The sequence below is a fragment of the Heptranchias perlo genome, unplaced genomic scaffold, assembly GCF_035084215.1.
Source record: "Heptranchias perlo isolate sHepPer1 unplaced genomic scaffold, sHepPer1.hap1 HAP1_SCAFFOLD_173, whole genome shotgun sequence".
In the NCBI taxonomy this organism is placed as follows: Eukaryota; Metazoa; Chordata; class Chondrichthyes; order Hexanchiformes; family Hexanchidae; genus Heptranchias; species Heptranchias perlo.
In genome coordinates, this window is record NW_027139001.1 from 227,172 (window position 1) to 246,970 (window position 19,799).

A 19,799-nucleotide genomic window follows, 5' to 3' on the forward strand; every position below is an offset into this window, starting at 1 on the left:
TAATAAATACATATACTGACAGTCCCTGAATATATGGGGTGTTGGACAGAGTGAGATTCATTGTCAGTGACAGGGAAATCTGGTTATTAATTTCCTGAAGATTTTTCAGTGTTTCGTGTAATATCAGAGAGAAATTGTATCACATCGGGGATTGGATTCAGTTTGTTTCTCACTCTCTGTCTGTTTGTGTTTAGACTGGTGAGAAATAAACTGGGAGATTCAGGAGTGAAACTACTGTCTGCGGCTCTGAGGAACCCGGACTGCAAAATACAGGAACTGGAGTAAGTATCAGACTGTGTGAGATTGTGTTTACAACAATTGAATGTTTAACACTCAACATTATGACTGGTATCTGTAATAATAATACAAATAAATACTGGGAATTTACTTTGATTCCTGTTATCTCTGCTCGTCTCTCTCTCGCTCCATATCTCTGATCTCCAGGTTAAGGGATAACGATCTCACAGATTCTTGTACCGAGGATCTCTCCTCCGCTCTCAGTGCAAACCGGTCACTGATGGGTCTGGACCTGAGTAATAATAAACTGGGAGATTCAGGAGTGAAACTACTGTCTGCGGCTCTGAGGAACCCGGACTGTAAAATACAGAAACTGGAGTAAGTATCAGACTGTGAGATTGTGTTGATAATAACTGGATGCTGAACACGATACATTAATGTCAGAATAAGTAACAATAATTCAGTAAATACTGAGAATTTAATCTGATTCCTGTTATCTCTGCTCATCTCTCTCTCTCTCTCTCTCTCTGATCTCCAGGTTATGCGCGAACGATCTCACAGATTCTTGTACCGATGATCTCTCCTCCGCTCTCAGTACAAACCGGTCACTGACGGTTCTGAACCTGAGTTATAATAAACTGGGAGATTCAGGAGTGAAACTACTGTCTGAGGCTCTGCGGAATCCGGACTGTAAAATACAGAAACTGGAGTAAGTATCAGACTGTGTGAGATTGTGTTTATAATAACTGGATGCTGAACACGATACATTAATGTCAGAATAAGTAACAATAATTCATTAAATACTGAGATTTTACTCTGATTCCTGTTATCATAGAATCATAGAATCATAGAAGTTACAACATGGAAACAGGCCCTTCGGCCCAACATGTCCATGTCGCCAAGTTTATACCACTAAGCTAGTCCCAATTGCCTGCACTTGGCCCATATCCCTCTATACCCATCTTACCCATGTAACTGTCCAAATGCTTTTTAAAAGACAAAATTGTACCCGCCTCTACTACTGCCTCTGGCAGCTCGTTCCAGACACTCACCACCCTTTGTATATCTCCCCTCTCACCTTAAATCTATGCCCCCTCGTTATGCCCCTCATTATTTTATAGACTTCTATAAGATCACACCTTAACCTCCTACTCTCCAGGGAAAAAAGTCCCAGTCTATCTAACCTCTCCCTATAAGTCAAACCATCAAGTCCCGGTAGCATCCAAGGAAATCTTTTCTGCACTCTTTCTAGTTTAATAATATCCTTTCTATAATAGGGTGACCAGAACTGTACACAGTATTCCAAGTGTGGTCTTACTAATGTCCTGTACAACTTCAACAAGACATCCCAACTCCTGTATTCAATGTTCTGACCAATGAAACCAAGCATGCCGAATGCCTTCTTCACCACCCTATCCACCTGTGACTCCACTTTCAAGGAGCTATGAACCTGTACTCGGAGATCTCTTTGTTCTATAACTCTCCCCAACGCCCTACCATTAACGGAGTAGGTCCTGGCCCGATTCGATCGACCAAAATGCATCACCTCACATTTATCAAAATTAAACTCCATCTGCCATTCATCGGCCCACTGGCCCAATTTATCAAGATCCCGTTGCAATCCAAGATAACCTTCTTCACTGTCCACAATGCCACCAATCTTGGTGTCATCTGCAAACTTACTAACCATGCCTCCTAAATTCTCAACCAAATCATTAATATAAATAACAAATAACAGCGGACCCAGCACCGATCCCTGAGGCACACCGCTGGACACAGGCCTCCACTTTGAATAAACAACCCTCTACAGCCACACTCTGTCTTCTGTCGTCAAGCCAATTTTGTATCCAATTGGCTACCTCACCTTGGATCCCATGAGATTTAACCTTATGTAACAATTTAGCATGCGGTACCTTGTCAAAGGCTTTGCTGAAGTCCATGTAGACCACGTCTACTGCACAGCCCTCATCTATCTTCTTGGTTACCCCTTCAAAAAACTCAATCAAATTCGTGAGACATGATTTTCCTCTCACAAAACCATGCTGACTGTTCCTAATCAGTCCCTGCCTCTCCAAATGCCTGTAGATCCTGTCTCTCAGAATACCCTCGAACAACTTACCCACGACAGATGTCAGGCTCACCGGTCTGTAGTTCCCAGGCTTTTCCCTGCCGCCCTTAAACAAAGGCACAACATTTGCTGCCCTCCAATCTTCAGGCACCTAACCTGTAGCTGTCGATGATTCAAATATCTCTGCTCGGGGACCCGCAATTTCCTCCCTAACCTCCCATAACGTCCTGGGATACATTTCATATCTCTGCTCGTCTCTCTCTCTCTCTGATCTCCAGGTTATGCGCTAACGATCTCACAGATTCTTGTACCGAGGATCTCGTCTCCGCTCTCAGTACAAACCGGTCACTGACGGTTCTGAACATGAGTCATAATAAACTGGGAGATTCAGGAGTGAAACTACTGTCTGCGGCTCTGAGGAACCCGGACTGTAAAATACAGGAACTGGAGTAAGTATCAGACTGTGTGAGATTGTGTTTATAATAACTGGATGTCTAACATGGTACATTAATCTCAGTATAAGTAACAATAATACAAATAAATACTGGATATTTCCCCTGATTCCTGTTATTTCTCTCTCTCTGATCCCCAGTCTGACTGATGTCGGTTTCACAGATTCTTGTACCGATCTCGTCTCCGCTCTCCATGAAAACCAGTCACTGACGGATCTGTCTCTGGGATCAAACTCCTTCACAGACCGATCTGTCCCCACTCTCCGCTCCCTCATACTGACCCGCAGGAGTCTGGAGCGGATCGGGTGAGTGTTTGTGTTCATCTTTAATACAATAAATAAAATATCAATGGGATTCAGTCCCTTTTATGGGTAATATCTGTGTAATTATTATTGAAATATTAACCCCAGTCTCCCTGTTATTTACACTGTTGTTCAATCTGTTTATTTCCTGTTTAATCGTTAATCTGTTTCAGGCTGGGGGACAATCAGTTCAGTTCAAACGGAAAGAATCAGCTGAAGTCACTGCAGGGAACGAGACCCGGACTGAGTGTGGGAGTGTGAACATTTCAATTTATAACCATTCCTGGTCTCATTATATGATCATTTCAATTTATAACCATTCCTGGTCTCATTATATGAATATTTTTGGCCGATTCTCTGTCCCTCCCCTTTAACCGGCCGCGCTCCAGGTTTAAATCCGAACGGCCCTTTAACGGTTTCCAGCTCGAGCTGAGCGAGCGTCGTCTCCCATTGTGACGTCAGAGGCCCAGCGACAGGGTCACGAGACTCAATCACCCGGTCCCCCAGCGCTGATTCTGCAGGATATCCGGGGCTGGATGGTCCCCAATGGGGCACTGGGTCAATGGACAGACAGGAAGGGCCCAGGGTGGGGCTCAGTCTGGGCTGCAGTGGGACACTGGGTCAATGTACAGACAGGAAGGGCCCGGGGTGGAGCTCAGGCTGCGCTGCAGTGGGACACTGGGTCAATGTACAGACAGGAAGGGGCCAAGGTGGGGCTCAGTCTGGGCTGCAGTGGGACACTGGGTCAATGTGCAGACAGGAAGGGCCCAGGGTGGGGCTCAGTCTGGGCTGCAGTGGGACACTGGGTCACTGTACAGACAGGAAGGGCCAAGAGTGTGGCTCAGGCTGCGCTGCAGTGGGACACTGGGTCAATGTCCAGACAGGAAGGGCACAGAGTGGGGCTCAGTCTGGGCTGCAGTGGGACACTGGGTCAATGTACGGAGAGGAAGGGCCCAGGGTGGGGCTCAGTCTGGGCTGCAGTGAGACACTGGGTCAATGTACAGACAGGAAGGGCCCAGGGTGGGTCTCAGTCTGGGTTGCAGTGGGAAACTGGGTCAATGTGCAGACAGGAAGGTCCCAGGGTGGGGCTCAGTCTGGGCTGCAGTGGGACACTGGATCAATGTACAGACAGGAATGGCCCAGGGTGTGGCTCAGTCTGGGCTGCAGTGGGAGAATGGGTGAATGTACATACAGGAAGGGCCCAGGGTGGGGCTCAGTCAGGGCTGCAGTGAGACACTGGGTCAATGTACGGACAGGAAGGGCCCAGTGTGGGGCACAGTCTGGGCTGCAGTGGGACACTGGTTGAATGTACAGACAGGAAGGGCCAAGGGTGGGGCTCAGTCTGGGCTGCAGTGGGACACTGGGTCAATACACAGACAGGAAGGGCCCAGGGTGGGGCTCAGTCTGGGCTGCAGTGTGACATTGGGACAATGTGCAGACAGGAAGGGCCCAGGGTGGGGCTCAGTCTGGGCTGCAGTGGGACACTGGGTCAATGTACAGACAGGAAGGGGCCAGGGTGGGGCTCAGTCTGGGCTGCAGTGGGACACTGGGTCAATGTACAGACAGGAAGGGCCCAGCGTGGGGCACAGTCTGGGATGCAGTGGGACACTGGTTCAATGTACAGACAGGAAGGGCCCAGGGTGGGGCTCAGTCTGGGCTGCAGTGGGACACTGGGTCAATACACAGACAGGAAGGGCCCAGGGTGGGGCTCAGTCTGGGCTGCAGTGGGACACTGGGTCAATGCACAGACAGGAAGGGCCCAGGGTGGGGCTCAGTCTGGGCTGCAGTGTGACATTGGGACAATGTACAGACAGGAAGGGCCCAAGGTGGGTCTCAGCCTGGGCTGCAGTGAGACACTGGGTCAATGCACAGACAGGGAGGGCCCAGGGTGGGGCTCAGTCTGGGCTGCAGTGGGACACTGGGTCAATACACAGACAGGAAGGGCCCAGGGTGGGGCTCAGTCTGGGCTGCAGTGGGACACTGGGTCAACGTACAGACAGGAAGGGCCCAGGGTGGGGCTCAGTCTGGGCTGCAGTGAGACTCTGGGTCAATGTACAGACAGGAAGGGCCCAAGCTGGGGCTCAGTCTGGGCTACAGTGGGACACTGGATCAATGTACAGAAAGGAAAGGCCAAGGGTGGGGCTCAGTCTGGGCTGCAGTGGGACACTGAGTCAATGTACAGACAGGAAGGGCCCAGGGTGGGGTTCAGTCTGGGCTGCAGTGAGTCACTTGGTCAATGTACCCGACAGGAAAGGACCAGGGTGGGGCTCAGTCTGGGCTGCAGTGGGACACTGGGTCAAGGTACAGACAGGAAGGGCCCAGAGTGGGTCTCAGTCTGGGCTGCAGTGGGAAACTGGGTCAATGTGCAGACAGGAAGGGCATAGGGTGGGGCTCAGTCTGTGCTGCAGTGGGACACTGGATCAATGTACAGACAGGAATGGCCCAGGGTGTGGCTCAGTCTGGGCTGCAGTGGGAGAATGGGTGAATGTACATACAGGAAGGGCCCAGGGTGGGGCTCAGTCAGGGCTGCAGTGAGACACTGGGTCAATGTACGGACAGGCAGGGCCCAGTGTGGGCTTCAGTTTTGGCTGAATTGAGACACTTGGTCAATGTACCCGACAGGAAGGGCCCAGGGTGGGGCTCAGTCTGGGCTGCAGTGGGCCACTGTGTGAATGTACAGACAGGAAGGGCCAAGGGTGGGGCTCAGTCTGGGCTGCAGTGAGACACTGGGTCAATGTACAGACAGGAAGGGCCAAGGGTGGGGCTCAGTCTGGGCTGCAGTGGGACACTTGGTCAATGTACCCGACAGGAAAGGACCAGGGTGGGGCTCAGTCTGGGCTGCAGTGGGACACTGGGTCAAGGTACAGACAGGAAGGGCCCAGGGTGGGTCTCAATCTGGGCTGCAGTGGGAAACTGGGTCAATGTACAGACAGGAAGGGCCCAGGGTGGGGCTCAGTCTGGGCTGCAGTGGGACACTGGATCAATGTACAGACAGGAATGGCCCAGGGTGGGGCTCAGTCTGGGCTGCAGTGGGACACTGGGTCAATACACAGACAGGAAGGGCCCAGGGTGGGGCTCAGTCTGGGCTGCAGTGGGACACTGGGTCAATGCACAGACAGGAAGGGCCCAGGGTGGGGCTCAGTCTGGGCTGCAGTGTGACATTGGGACAATGTACAGACAGGAAGGGCCCAAGGTGGGTCTCAGCCTGGGCTGCAGTGAGACACTGGGTCAATGCACAGACAGGGAGGGCCCAGGGTGGGGCTCAGTCTGGGCTGCAGTTGGACACTGGGTCAATGTACAGACAGGAAGGGGCCAGGGTGGGGCTCAGTCTGTGCTGCAGTGGGACACTGGATCAATGTACAGACAGGAAAGGCCCAGGGTGGGGCTCAGTCTGGGCTGCAGCGGTACACTGGATCAATGTACAGACAGGAAGGGCCAAGGGTGGTGCTCAGTCTGGGCTGCAGTGGGACACTTGGTCAATGTACAGACAGGAAGGGCCCAGGGTAGGGCTCAGTCTGGGCTGCATTGGGACAATGATTCAAATTACAGACAGGAAGGGCCCAGGGTGGGGCTCAATGTGGGCTGCAGTGGGACACTGGGTCAATGTACAGACAGGAAGGGCCCAGGGTGGGGCTCAGTCTGGGCTGAAGTGGGACACTGGGTCAATGTACAGACAGGAAGGGCCCAGGGTGGGGCTCAGTCTGGGCTGCAGTGGGACACTGGGTCAATGTACAGACAGGAAGGGCCCAGGGTGGGTCTCAGTCTGGGCTGCAGTGGGACACTGGTTCAATGTACAGACAGGAAGGGCCCAGGGTGGGGCTCAGTCTGGGCTGCAGTGGGACACTGGGTCAATGTACAGACAGGAAGGGCCCAGAGTGGGGCTGAGTCTGGGCTGCAGTGGGACACTAGGTCAATGTGCAGACAGGAAGGGCCCAGGGTAGGGCTCAGTCTGGGCTGCGGTGGAACACTGGGTCAATGTACAGACAGGAAGGGCCCAGGGTGGGGCTCAGTCTGGGCTGCAGTGGGACACTGGGTCAATGTACAGACAGGAAGGGCCCAGAGTGGGGCTGAGTCTGGGCTGCAGTGGGACACTAGGTCAATGTGCAGACAGGAAGGGCCCAGGGTAGGGCTCAGTCTGGGCTGCGGTGGAACACTGGGTCACTGTTTTGACAAGATGTAATCAGGATAACAAATGTCCCTCTGTGCAGTGTGTGTCCCTCCCAGTGAGGAATCAGACTCTGTGACAAGTATCCGTACAACCCTCCAAAATCTCTTTCCTCCTCCAATTCTTTCCTCTCACACAACCCCCACTGCCATTGCTCCATCATTGGTGGCCGTGTCTTTTTCTGCCTGGACCCTTAGCTCTGGAATACCCTTCTTAAACCTCTCCGCCTCTCTCTCCTCCTTTAAGACGCTCCTTAAAACCTGCCTCTTTGCCCAAGCTTTTGGTCACTTGTCCTAATACCTCCTGTGTGGCTCGGTGTAACAGGATTCGCTCCTGTGAAGCGCCCCGACTATAAAGGTGCAATATAAATGTAAGTTGTTGTCTGTGTGTTGTGTTCATAAAACTCCACCGCTTACTTCAGCTCAGGCCTGGTCTCGTTATTTCTTTTTAAATGGTGTTAGTGTTTTAAAATATTGAATAAAGGATCCTTGAAATTACATCCCTCTTCCTCCAAGCGGCATCGCAGACCTGACTGTTTGGTCCAGTGAACTGTGTGTGTGGGTGTGGGTGTGTCGGGGGGAGGGGTCTTACCCGGTCGGCTGGAAGTTCAGTTCACACAAAACGGTGAGAGACTGTGAGCAAAAGAGCTCAGCTGGGACCCCACAATCTGGCCTCCCGACATGCAACGCAAAATGGCCGCCATGCACCTGTCCCACAATGGCCAACGTGAAACCGCCTCACAAATCACAGAATGGTCCATCACAAAAGGAAGCCATTCGGCCCATCGTGCCGGTGTCGGCTCTTTTGAAAAGCTAACCAGATAGTCCCATTGCCCTGATCTTTCCCCGTGGCCAACATATTTTTCCTTTTCTAGTAATTATCTAATTCCCTTTTGAAAGTTACTATTGAATCTGCTTCCACCTCCCTTTCAGGCAGTGAATTGCAGATCATTACAACTCGCTGCATAATAAAAATAATCCTTCCTCATGTCACCTCTGATGCTTTTGACAATTATTTAAATCTGTGTCCTCTGGTTCCCGAGACCCCTGCCACTGGAAAGAGTTTCTCCTTATTTACTCCATCAAAACCCTTCAAATGGCCGCTCTGTCCCCTCAAAGTTGTCCCATCTCCCCGAAACACAAGCATCATTTTGAAATTATAACAAACCCTCGAAGCCCGTACAGGGGTTCATGTTTCAGACGTTAATCTCCTCTCGGCCCCTGTTTGTCTCACACTGGGTTCACGTGTTTGTATAACATTGCAGGCCGGGCTACTTTAACCCCAGGCTCTTCTAACCTGGTTAAATCACAACGGTCACAATCGAACTGGAACATGTTAAACCGAGGCCCCAAACCAGGGTCCAGAGAGGAAATTAAACCCCAGGGCAATAAACAGACCGAACTCACATGGACCCTGTTTGCGTGCAGCCTGTGGAGGAGGCCTCGATTGGTCCCTTCTGGAGGAGGCTTCAACGGTATCGCTCTGGAGGAGGAGGCCCGGGCCGTTCCCCTCTCGGGGAGGCAATGGGCAGCCCAGAGGGATCCCAGAGTGACAGTCTTTATATTTAGACAACCGCCACAACATCTTCTATGACACATCAACTTCAATTTATACAAGATATTTTTGCGTATTTGCACACAATAGCGGAAAATACCGCGCGGATTGTTCCGTCATAACACAGTGAACGCGCAATGTCTCAGTGGCATCACAGTGACCCCTCAGTGCACCCAGTCACCACAGAATAAACGCAGAGTGCACCCGCGGATCCCAGAGTGGCAGTCTTTATATTTAGTCCAATATCACAAATACTACTGCAACAACAACAACTTGTTTTTTTTTTGTGTTTGTGTATCTGCAAACGGACAGCATGTGGCGGCAATACGGCAGCCAGTTGGGAAAATGGCGGCAAGTATGGCGGCCATCTTCGACAAAATGGCGGAAAATGCCACGCAGAGTGCCCCAGTGACCCCACAATGGCCCAGAAGTGTAGCCAGTCATCCCAGAGAGATCCCAAGTGGCAGTCTTTATGTTTAGACCACCACTAGAACAACAGCTTGTATGTGTAATATATATAATACATATATTATGTATAATATATATAATACATATATTATGTATATGTGTGCTACGCAAGGGCCAGCATGGCAGCAAGTAGGGCGACCATCTTGTCAAAATAGCGGTAAGTGCGGCCACCATCTTGGACAAAATGGCGGCAAATAGTCGGCCATCTTGGGCAAAGTGACGGCAAGTACAGCAGTGATCTTGGACAAAATAGCGGAAAGTACTGCACAGAGTGTCCCCAGTGAACCCATAATGTCCCAATGAACCCAGAGTGCACCCAATCACTTCTGAGTGATCCCGGAGTGCACCCTGGGATCCCAGAGTGCATCCAGTCAGCTCAGAGATTTCCCAGAGTATTGACACACAGCCAACATGGGGCTAATAGGGCTGCCATCTTGGACACAATATCTGCAAGTACGGATGCCATCTTGGCCAAAAGTGCCGCAAATACGGCAACCTTCTTGTTCGAAATGGTGTCAAGTACCGCGCAGACTGGCCTCAGTGATCTCACAGTGAACTCACAATGTCCCAGTGACCACAGAGGTAATCCAGAGTCGCACCCAGTGATCCCAGAATGCAGCCAGGGATCCCAGAGTGCACCCAGGGATCTCAGACTGATACCAGATTGCGTCCGGGGATCCCAGGTTAAATCCAGTCAACCCACAGTGATCCCAGAGTGCACGCAGGTATCACAGAATATTACACATGGCCGGCATGTGGGCAAGTACGGCAGCCATCTTGGAAAAGATGGCATCAAGTACAGCGACCATCGTGGACAAAATGGCCGTAAGTACGGAGGCCATCTTGGACAAAATGGCGGCAAATGCCACGCAGACTGTCCCCAGGGATCCCACAGTGACCCCAGAACGTCCAAGTGACCCCACATTTAATCCAGATTCGCACTCATTGATCCCAGAGTGATCCAGAGTGCACCAAGGTATCCAAGAGTGCAACCAGTCTCACCAGAGTGATCCCAGAGTGCACCCTGTGATCCCAGAATGCATGAATTCACTCTAAAGTGATACCCGAGTGCTCCGAGGAATCCCGAAGTACACCCAGTCAACCCAGACTGAACCAAGAGTTGCACCGAGTGATCCCAGAGCGATCCCTGACTGCACCCAGTCACCCCAGTTTGATCTCACAGTGCACCCAGGGATCCCAGAATGCACCAAGTCACCACACAGTGATCACAGGGTGGCTGCAAGTACGGCGGCCCTTTGGGACATGATGGTGACAAGAACGGCGAACATTTTGGACAAAATTGCCGCAATATGCCGGCCATCTTGGACAAAATGGCTGAGTACGGCAGCCATCTTGGAAAAAATGGTGGCAAGAACAGTGGCAATCTTGGACAATATGGTGGAAATTACCACGCAGAGCGTCGACAGTGATACGACAGTGAACCCAGAACGGCACAGTGAACGGACAGTGACCAAAGAGTGCACCTAGTCACCACAGAATGATCCAGGGTGCACCCAGGGATCCCAGAGTGCATCCAGTCACCCTAACGCGATCCCAAAGTGCTCGCAGCATCCCAGAGTGAACCCAGTCACATCAGAGTGATCCCGGAATTCACCCAGTCACGCTAGACTGATCCCAGAGTCCACCCAGGGATTGCGAGTGCACCGAGCAACCGCAGAGCGATCCCAGAGTAAACCTAGGGATCCCAGAAGGAAATAGCCGAGCAAGCCACTCAGTTGTAAAATCTCACTAAAAAAAAGGTCATAATAAGAATAAAACCGGATGGACCACCCGGCATCAGACCACAAGGCCATCGGACAGGACAAAGGCAAACCAAGCACAGTCGACCCTGCAAAGTCCTCCTTACTAACATCTGGGGACTTGTGCCAAAATTGGGAGAGCTGTTCCACAGACGAGATAAGCAACAGCCTGACATAGCCATGCTCACAGAATTATACCTTTCAGCCAACGTCCCTGACCTCTTCAATCACCATCCCTGGGTATGTCCTGTCCAACCGGCAGGACAGACCCACCAGAGGTGGCGGTACAGTGATATACAGTCAAGAGGGAGTGGCCCTGGGGGTCCTCAGCATTGACTCTGGACCCCATGAAATCTCATGGCATCAAGTCAAATATGGGCAAAGAAACCTCCTGCTAATTAGCACCTACCGTCCTCCCTCAGCAGATGAATCAGTCTTCCTCCATATTGAGCACCACTTGGAGGAAGCACTGAGGGTAGCAAGGGCACAGAATGTACTCTGGGTGGGGGACTTCAATGTCCATCACCAAGAGTGGCTCGGTAGCACCACGACTGACTGAGCTGGCCGACTCCTCAAGGACATAGCTGCCAAACTGGGCCTGCGGCAGGTGGTGAGCGAACCAACACGAGGGAAAAACTTACTTGACCTCGTCCTCACCAATCGACCAGTCGCAGATGCATCTGTCCATGACAGTATTGGTAGGAGTGACCACCGCAGAGTCCTCGTGGAGACGAAATCCCGTCTTCACACTGAAGACAACATCCAACGAGTTGTGTGGCACTATCGCCGTGCTAAATGGGACAGATTCGGAACAGATCTAGCAGCTCAAAACTGGGCATCCATGAGGCGCTGTGGGCCATCAGCCGCAGCAGATTTGTACTCCAGCACAATCTGTAACCTCATGGCCCGGCATATTCCTCACTCTACCATTACCAACAAGCAAGGGAATCAACCCTGGTTCAATAAGGAGTGGAGAATAGCATGCCAGGAGCAGCACCAGGCGTACCTAAAAATGAGGTGCCAACATGGTGAAGCTAAAACACAGGACTACATGCATGCTAAACACCGGAAGCAACATGCTTCAGACAGAGCTAAGCGATTCCAAAACCAACGGCTCAGATCAAAGCTCTGCAGTCCTGCCACATCCAGTCGTGAATGGTGGTGGACAATTAAACAACTAACGGCATCAAAGCTTCTGTAAACATCCCCATCCTCAATGATGGCAGAGTCCAGCACGTGAGTGCATCAGACAATGCTGAGGTGTTTGCAAACATCTTCAGCCAGAAGTGCGGAGTGGATGATCCATCTCGTCCTCCTCCCGATATCCCCACCATCACAGAAGCCAGTCTTCAGCCAGTTCGATTCACTCCACGTGACATTAAGAAACAGCTGAGTGCACTGGATAAAGAAAAGGCTATGGGCCCTGATAACATCCCGACTGAGTGGTGAAGTCTTGTGCTCCAGAATTAGCCGCGCCTCTAGCAAAACTCTTCCAGTATAGCTACAACACTGGCATCTACCCAACAATGTGGAAAGTTGCCAAGGTATGTCCTGTCCACAAAAAGCAGGACAAATCAAATCAGCCAAGTACCGCCCCATCAGTCTACTCTCAATCATCAGCTAAGTGATGGAAGTTGTCGTCGAAATTGCTATCAAGCGGCACTTACTCACCAATAACCTGCTCACCGATGCTCAGTTTGGGTTCCGCCAGGACCACTCGGCTCCAGACCTCATTCCAGCCTTGGTCCAAACACGTACAAAAGAACTGAATTCCAGAGGTGAGGTGAGAGTAACTGTCATTGACATAAAGCAGCATTTGACCGAGTGTGGCACCAAGGAGCCCGAGTAAAATTGAAGTCAATGGGTATCAGGGGGAAAACTCCCCAATGGCTGGAGTCATACCGAACACAAAGGAAGATGGTCGTGGCTGTTGGAGGCCAGTCATCTCAGCCACAGGACATTGCTGCAGGAGTTCCTCAGGGCAGTGTCCTAGGCCCAACCATCTTCAGCTGCTTCATCAATGACCTTTCCTCCATCATAAGGTCAGGAATGGAGATGTTCGCTGATGACTGCAGATTGTTCAGTTCCATTCGCAACCCCTCAAATAATGAAGCAGTCCGAGCCCGCATGCAGCAAGACCTGGACAACATTCAGGCTTGGGCTCATAAGTGGCAAGTAACATTGAAACCAGACAAGTGCCAGGCAATGGCTATCTCCAACAAGAGAGAATCTAACCATATCCCATTGACATTAAACTGCATTACCATCGCCGAATCCCCCACAATCAACATCCTGGCGTCACCATTGATCAAAAACTTAACTGGACCAGCCACATAAATATTGTGGCCACAAGAGCAGGTCAGAGGCTGGGTATTCTGCGGTGAATACCTCACCTCCTGACTCCCCAAAGCCTTTCCACCATCTACAAGGCACAAGTCAGGAGTGTGATGGAAAACTCTCCACTTGCCCGGATGAGTGCAGCTCCAATAACACTCAAGAAGCTCGACACACCATCAAGGACAAAGCAGCCCGCTTGATTGGCACCCCATCCACCACCCTAAACATTCACTCCCTTCACCACTGGCGCACAATGGCTGCAGTGTGTACCATCCTCAGGCTTCTTCGACAGCACCTCCCAAACCCGCGACCTCTACCACCCAGAAGTACAAGATTAGCAGGCACATGGGAACAACACCACTGCACGTTCCCCTCCGAGTAACGCACCATTCCGACTTGGAAATATATCGCCATTCCTTCATCATCGCTGGGTCAAAATCCTGGAACTCCACCACACGGACTGCAGCGCTTCAAGAAGGCCGCTCACCACCAACTTCTCAAGGTCAATTAGGGGTGGGCAATAAATTCTGCTCTAGCCAGCGACGCCCACATCCCTTGAACGAATAAAACAAGTCTCACTGTTGCCCCTCTCCCTATGTATTTCCACTTTAACCCCTCTCCCTATGTAGTAACAGGTGTAGCCCCTCCCCTTATATCGTTCCACTATTGCCTCTCTTCATATGTAGTTCCACTGTATCCCCTTTCTCTGTGTTGTTCCACTGTGGCTGCTCGCCATATGTATTCCCAATGTAGCCCCTCTTCAGATGTAGTTCCACCCTAACCCCTCTCCAAAAGTATTCCCACTGCAGCCCCTCTCCCTGTGTAGTTCTACTGTAGCCCCTCTCCCTATGTAGTTCTTATGTACCCTCTCTCCCTATATATTTCCACTGTGGCCCCTCTCCTTATGTAGTTTCACAGTAGCCCATCTCCTTATGTAGTTCCACTGCAACCACTCTCTCTATGCAGTTCTCTGTAGCCACTGTGCATATATAGTTTCACTGTAGCCCCGGTCCCTGGGTAGTCTGAGCTGAAGGCCTCCTCTTTCGGATCCCATTTTCCCTTCTGCTTCCTGCAGCATTTGCCTCTGGCACACAGGGTTGTGAAGCCCAGTTACTGTTGTGCAACAGCCGATACATCCACAGGACACTCTGACCCCTGACTGAGGCAGTGCTACACCAGAGACAATGTTACTCAAGTGCGGGGTGTATCTCAAGGACATGCGTTGACGCACGTCATTCGAACCTTAGATAGATCTCTAATGACGACGCATTTGGAACATTGTCTCCAGTTCTGGCCACTGATATTTCCAATGACGAAATGGGCAAGGTTGAGGCGAACTCCAAGGGTGTTTCCAGAGTTTAGGACTTTAAGTTATGATGAGCAGGAACACAGGAGCTGAACTGATTGTTACTGAAAAGCAAAGGCTGAATGGAACAGACTCCCACTCAAATTACCCGGCTATCTCCTTCAAGAAAAGTTCGAGTGAAGTGGTGAGGTAATGAAGGAGACACGGATGTTAATGGACTACAGAGGGGTCGCAAAGATGGGATTACCAGGGATGATCACTGATGGTTTTTTTTATACATAATAAGCAGAGGTCAGAGCTGATAACAACTCCCCGAAATGAGCAGAGATACAGGAAGGTACTATCAATAGAACAGAGCACCACCACTGAGCCTTCTCAACCCAATATGTCACAGGAAGTATTGGATGTCCCAGTGCAAGATACCAAGTGAGTGGAGGTCACCACCCTAAGGAATCGTCCTAACCCGGAAGACCAGCTGATAAATCTCATCCCACTGTCACAACAGGAGGGCAACATGTGAGAGTGTTGCAATCTGACGAGACTGTGACCAGTTAAAACGGGAGGCTATGCACAGTGGGAGCAACTGGCGAGAATGTGTTGACAGTCTCAGGTAATCTTTAATGAAAAGTGTTTCATATCACTGAGGGGCACTGAGAATTTGTAAAGTAGTTTTCTCACTCCATTTGTAAACTTTGTAGGCAGCAATCGCCTTTATTGCTTCCGTTATCTGCATTGCTCGACTTAGAGCTGCTACATTGGCTCTGTAAAGCCAGAGGTTGAATTTTCTGTTCGTCATGAAGCAGTTTTCTTTAGAAATATGAAGTATTCCAATACAGAATTTGAAGGCAAAGTTCTGTTTAATTTTAAACCAATTTCTTGTTCAGTTACAGAATCTGCATGTTACAAATGGCAAATCTGAGTTTGAACCACACCCTCAGAGCTGCTGCAGCTCCGTCGCTGTAACTTTGTCAAAAGTGCACGTATTATTTACACAGGTAAATGGGGTTTCCGCCACACTTACGCTGAAGTTACGGTGGTGGAGTGGGAGCAGCGCCGAGGAAACTATAGGTTAATTCATTTTCATTCCCTCTTTATGATTGTATGACTGTGGGTCTCCTCTCCTATTATCTACCTGTCTACTTTATCCCTCGATTCTCCTCTCATTCTCTCTCTCCCCTTTATCCCTCGGTTTTCCGATCATTCTCACTCCCCTTTATCCCTCGGTTCTCGTCTTATTCTTTCTCACTCCCCTTTATCCCTCGGTTTTCCTATCATTCTCTTTCTCCTTTATCCCTCAATTCTCCTCTTATTCTCTCTCCCCTTTATCCTCCTCGGCCTCCTCTCCCATTCTCCCTTTTAGATGCCTAGTTCCCCTCTCTCATTCTCTCTCTCATTCTCTCTCCCATTTATCCACGTAGTTCCCCTCTCGTCTTCCCCTTCTCCCCTATATCACTCTGTTTCCACTCTCTCATTCCTTCTCTTCCCATTATCCTCCCGTTCTCCTCTCCTATTCTCTCTCTCCCTTTTATCCACCTAGTTCTCTTCTGTTTTTCCCTTTCTCCCCTTTATCCGACTGGTTTCCCTCTCTCATTCTCTACCTTCCTTTTATATGCCCGATTCCCCTCTCTCATTCTCGCGCTCTCTCTCATCCTCCTGGTTCTCTTCTCTCAATCTCTTTCGCTTCTTAATTCCCCGGTTCTCAGCTTTCATTCTCCCTCTTTCCTCCCCTATCCTCCAGTTGTCTCTCACGTTGCCTCCCTCCTTTATTACTCTCACCTCTATCTCTCCCTCTCTTTGCTTCTTCCCGGTAGCGAATTTCTTGAGTGTGTTCGGGACAGCTTCTGCAACAATATGTCCCAGAACTAACAATGGGGCAGGCCATTTTAGATTTATCAATGAGTAATGAGCTAAGTTTAGTTAACAGCCTAATAATGCGAGAACATCTATCGAATACCGATCATAATATGATCGAGTTCAACTTTGTGCTTGAAAAGGAGAAACCCGTAACAGCTACTAAGATTGTAAATTTAGGTAAGGCCAACTTCACCGAGATGAGGCAGAGAGTGTCCACAGTAAACTGGGAAAATCCATTAATGGGAAAAACGACAGAAGATCAGTGGGAGGTGTTCAAAAAAGATCTGAACTTGAGACAGAACCAGTTTATACCTCGAAGGGAGAGAGCTCTACCTGCCAAAAAGATAAGAAGCCATCGACGACAAAAGAGGTAAGGGACAACATAAAACTAAAAGATAAAGCATACAAAAACGCAAATAGAGCACCGATCCTGGAGAGAGATAGAAAGAACAGTAAAGGGTGACAAAACAGGCAATAAAGAGCTACAAAAAGGGAGTATGAAAAGAAACTTGCAACAGATATCAAAATGAACACAATTTTTTTTACAATTATACGAGGAAAAAGAGGGTGATCTAGAGCAACTTGGGCCACTTAAAAACTGATAATAATGATACTGTAATTGAAAATAAGGAAATGGTGGGCATGTTGAATCATTACTTTGCATCAGAAAGAGGGTAACATGCCGGACGCTCTAAGGAAACTAATTTTGAATCAGGGACGGGACTCACCATAATTAACGCAAGCAAATTAATAATAATGAAGATGATAATGGCACTAAAGAGTGACAATTCCTCAGAATCAGATGGTTCCTTCCCCAGTGTTTTAAAGAAAGTAGGTGAGAACATTGCAGAAGCTCGAACTATTCTCTCCCAAAATTCTCTAGATTCAGGAATTGTTCCTCAGATTGGAAAATTGTACATGCCACTCCGCTATTTAAGTAAGGTGAGAGGGAAACCAGGGAGTTATAGATCAGTTAGCCTAACATCTGTTGTCGGGAAATCACTAGAGTCTATAATTAACGATAGAGTGGCTGAACACATTGAAAATTTACAGTTGATCAGAGAGAGCCAGCAGGATTTGTAAAGGGTAGGTCATGCCTGACGAACCTGTTTGAAATTTTTGAAGAGGTGACTTAAGTAGAGGGCAGGGAATATGTATGGATGTTGATTATATGGTCTTCCAGAAGGCACTCGATAACGTCGCTCATAAGATACATTATCTAAAGTTGAAGCTCATGGAATTGAAGGCAAATTATTGTCCTGGTTAGGAAATTGGCTAAGCGGCACGAAACAGAGAGAAGGGGTAATGGCTCAAATTGGCAGGATGTGACAAGTGGTGTCCCACAGGGATCTGTGTTGGGGCCTCAACTATTCACTGCATTTATTGATGACTTAGATAACAGATAGAGAGCCATATATCCAAGTTTGCCAATGACAAAAAGATAGGCTGCATTTTAAGCAGTGTAGATGGAAGCATAACATTCCAGAAAGATAGTATTAGACTAAGTGAATGAGCAAAACTATGGCAAATGGATTTCACTGTAGGCATGTGTGATGTCATCCACTTTGGACATAAACAGGGTAGATCAGTGTACTTTCCAAATGGTGAAAAGCTCGAAACAGTGGAGGTCCAAAGAGTCTTAGGGTTCCATGTACATAGATCATTTAAATGGCATGGGCAGGTACAGAAAATAACTAAACTGTCTAAAGGAATGCTGGCCTTTATATCTAGAGGACTAGAATACAAGGGAATAGAAATTATGCTATAGCTATACAAAGCCTTGGTTTGACCACACATGGAGTACTGTGTTCACTTCTGGGAACCACACCTTAGGAAGTATACATTGGACTTGAAGGGAGTGCAATGCAGATTTGCTAGAATGATTTCTGACGAAAGGTCTTCGACTTGAAATGTTAATTCTGTTTCTTTCTCCACAGATGCGGCCTGACTTGCTGAGGATTTCCAGCATTCTCTGTTTCAATTTCAGATTTCCAGCATTCGCAGTATTTTCCTTTTGATTTACGAGAATTATATCTGGATTCCAAGTGTTATATTACGAGAAGAGATTACACAAGCTAGGGCTGTATTCCCTGGAGATTAAGGGGTGATGTAATCGAAGTTTTTAAGATATTAATGGGAACTGATCGGGTAGATATAGAGAAACAATTTCTGCTGCGTTGGTTACTATCATAGAATCATAGAAGTTACAACATGGAAACAGGCCCTTCGGCCCAACATGTCCATGTCGCCCAGTTTATACCACTAAGCTAGTCCCAAAATTAGAGCCAGGACTTTCAGGAGTGAAGTTAGAAACAATTCTACACACAAAGGGCTGTAGAAGTTTGGAACACTTCTGGAAAGGCAGTAAATGGAAGCTCAATTGTTAATTTTAATTCTAAGATTGATTGATTTTTGTTAACTATGTGTGTTAAGGAATATGGGGCTAAGGCGGATATGTGGAGTTAGGTCACAGATCAGCCATGATATAATTGAATGGAAGAACAGGCTCGAGGGGCTAAACGACCTACTCTTGTTACTCTGTTCCTTCAGTCTGTGCATTGACACTTCTCAATCCAAGAATGAATCTTTTTCAATTGCTGAATTAACTCATATTTAGGGATCTTCTTACTGCATAAATGAGGGTGACCAAAGCTTGGCTCCCGAAGCACAAAGAAGCATTTCCCCATCCTCCAGGTGGTGCTTTGTTGAATCAGGGATTTACAAGCACTCCGATCGGGCATCGTTTAGAAACATTTTTCCGGCTGGTAGAAAGTAACCCAAGGCGGATATTTGAATATTTGCAGTTGCTTGTTGGCAAATAAGTTGATTTCCATTTTTATTTTTTAGATAAACAAAAATTAAACTGTCCGGGCCAAATGCATCCGTTTTAGGTGCTCTGTTGTGATGGTAATTTGAAATGTTGCTGACCTTAAAACAGTGCAGCGTTTGGGCCGCGCAATTAAACAGAGCCCTGAGCAGATCGAGTGACGGTAATTAGTGATCGCTCAGGTCCTGCCGGTATCATTTGGTGGGGAAGACGTGTTTGAAATCTGGACTGTTCCCCACCGATTCGTTGTAACTCGTGTCAGATAAGAAATGAATAAAGATACTGCACAACAAATCGCCGAGAGTCCGCGGCCTATTACATAGTCCCCCTGGCAGTGAGCCGCATGGAGCAGTGACTGGTCATCAGCACAGTGGGAAAAGGCAGTTCCAGATCAGTGCAGCTGGTGAGACAGGTGAAGAACATGAAACAGGTGAGGAGTGGGCGGCAGAGAAAGGCTGCTCACCGACCC

General features: G+C 48.9%; 1 protein-coding gene across 1 annotated transcript; it reads left to right on the forward strand.

The window, feature by feature from the left end:
• The first annotated feature begins 438 nt into the window (after positions 1-438).
• Positions 439-3,457, forward strand: LOC137309631 (NACHT, LRR and PYD domains-containing protein 3-like). The gene is made up of 5 exons (XM_067977727.1): positions 439-615; positions 776-946; positions 2,584-2,754; positions 2,898-3,062; positions 3,233-3,457. The coding sequence occupies exons 1-5, from the start codon at positions 518-520 to the stop codon at positions 3,318-3,320; spliced, it is 693 nt and encodes a 230-aa protein (XP_067833828.1). The 5' UTR covers positions 439-517; the 3' UTR covers positions 3,321-3,457.
• Positions 3,458-19,799: the final 16,342 nt, after the last annotated feature.

Bases quoted from the DNA above. Each gene is read 5' to 3' on its own strand.
- LOC137309631 (XM_067977727.1), top strand. From the start codon at position 518: ATGGGTCTGGACCTGAGTAATAATAAACTGGGAGATTCAGGAGTGAAA. The intron at 947-2,583 runs GTAAGTATCAGA...TCTGATCTCCAG, and splicing joins TGTAAAATACAGAAACTGGA to GTTATGCGCTAACGATCTCA. The intron at 3,063-3,232 runs GTGAGTGTTTGT...AATCTGTTTCAG, and splicing joins AGGAGTCTGGAGCGGATCGG to GCTGGGGGACAATCAGTTCA.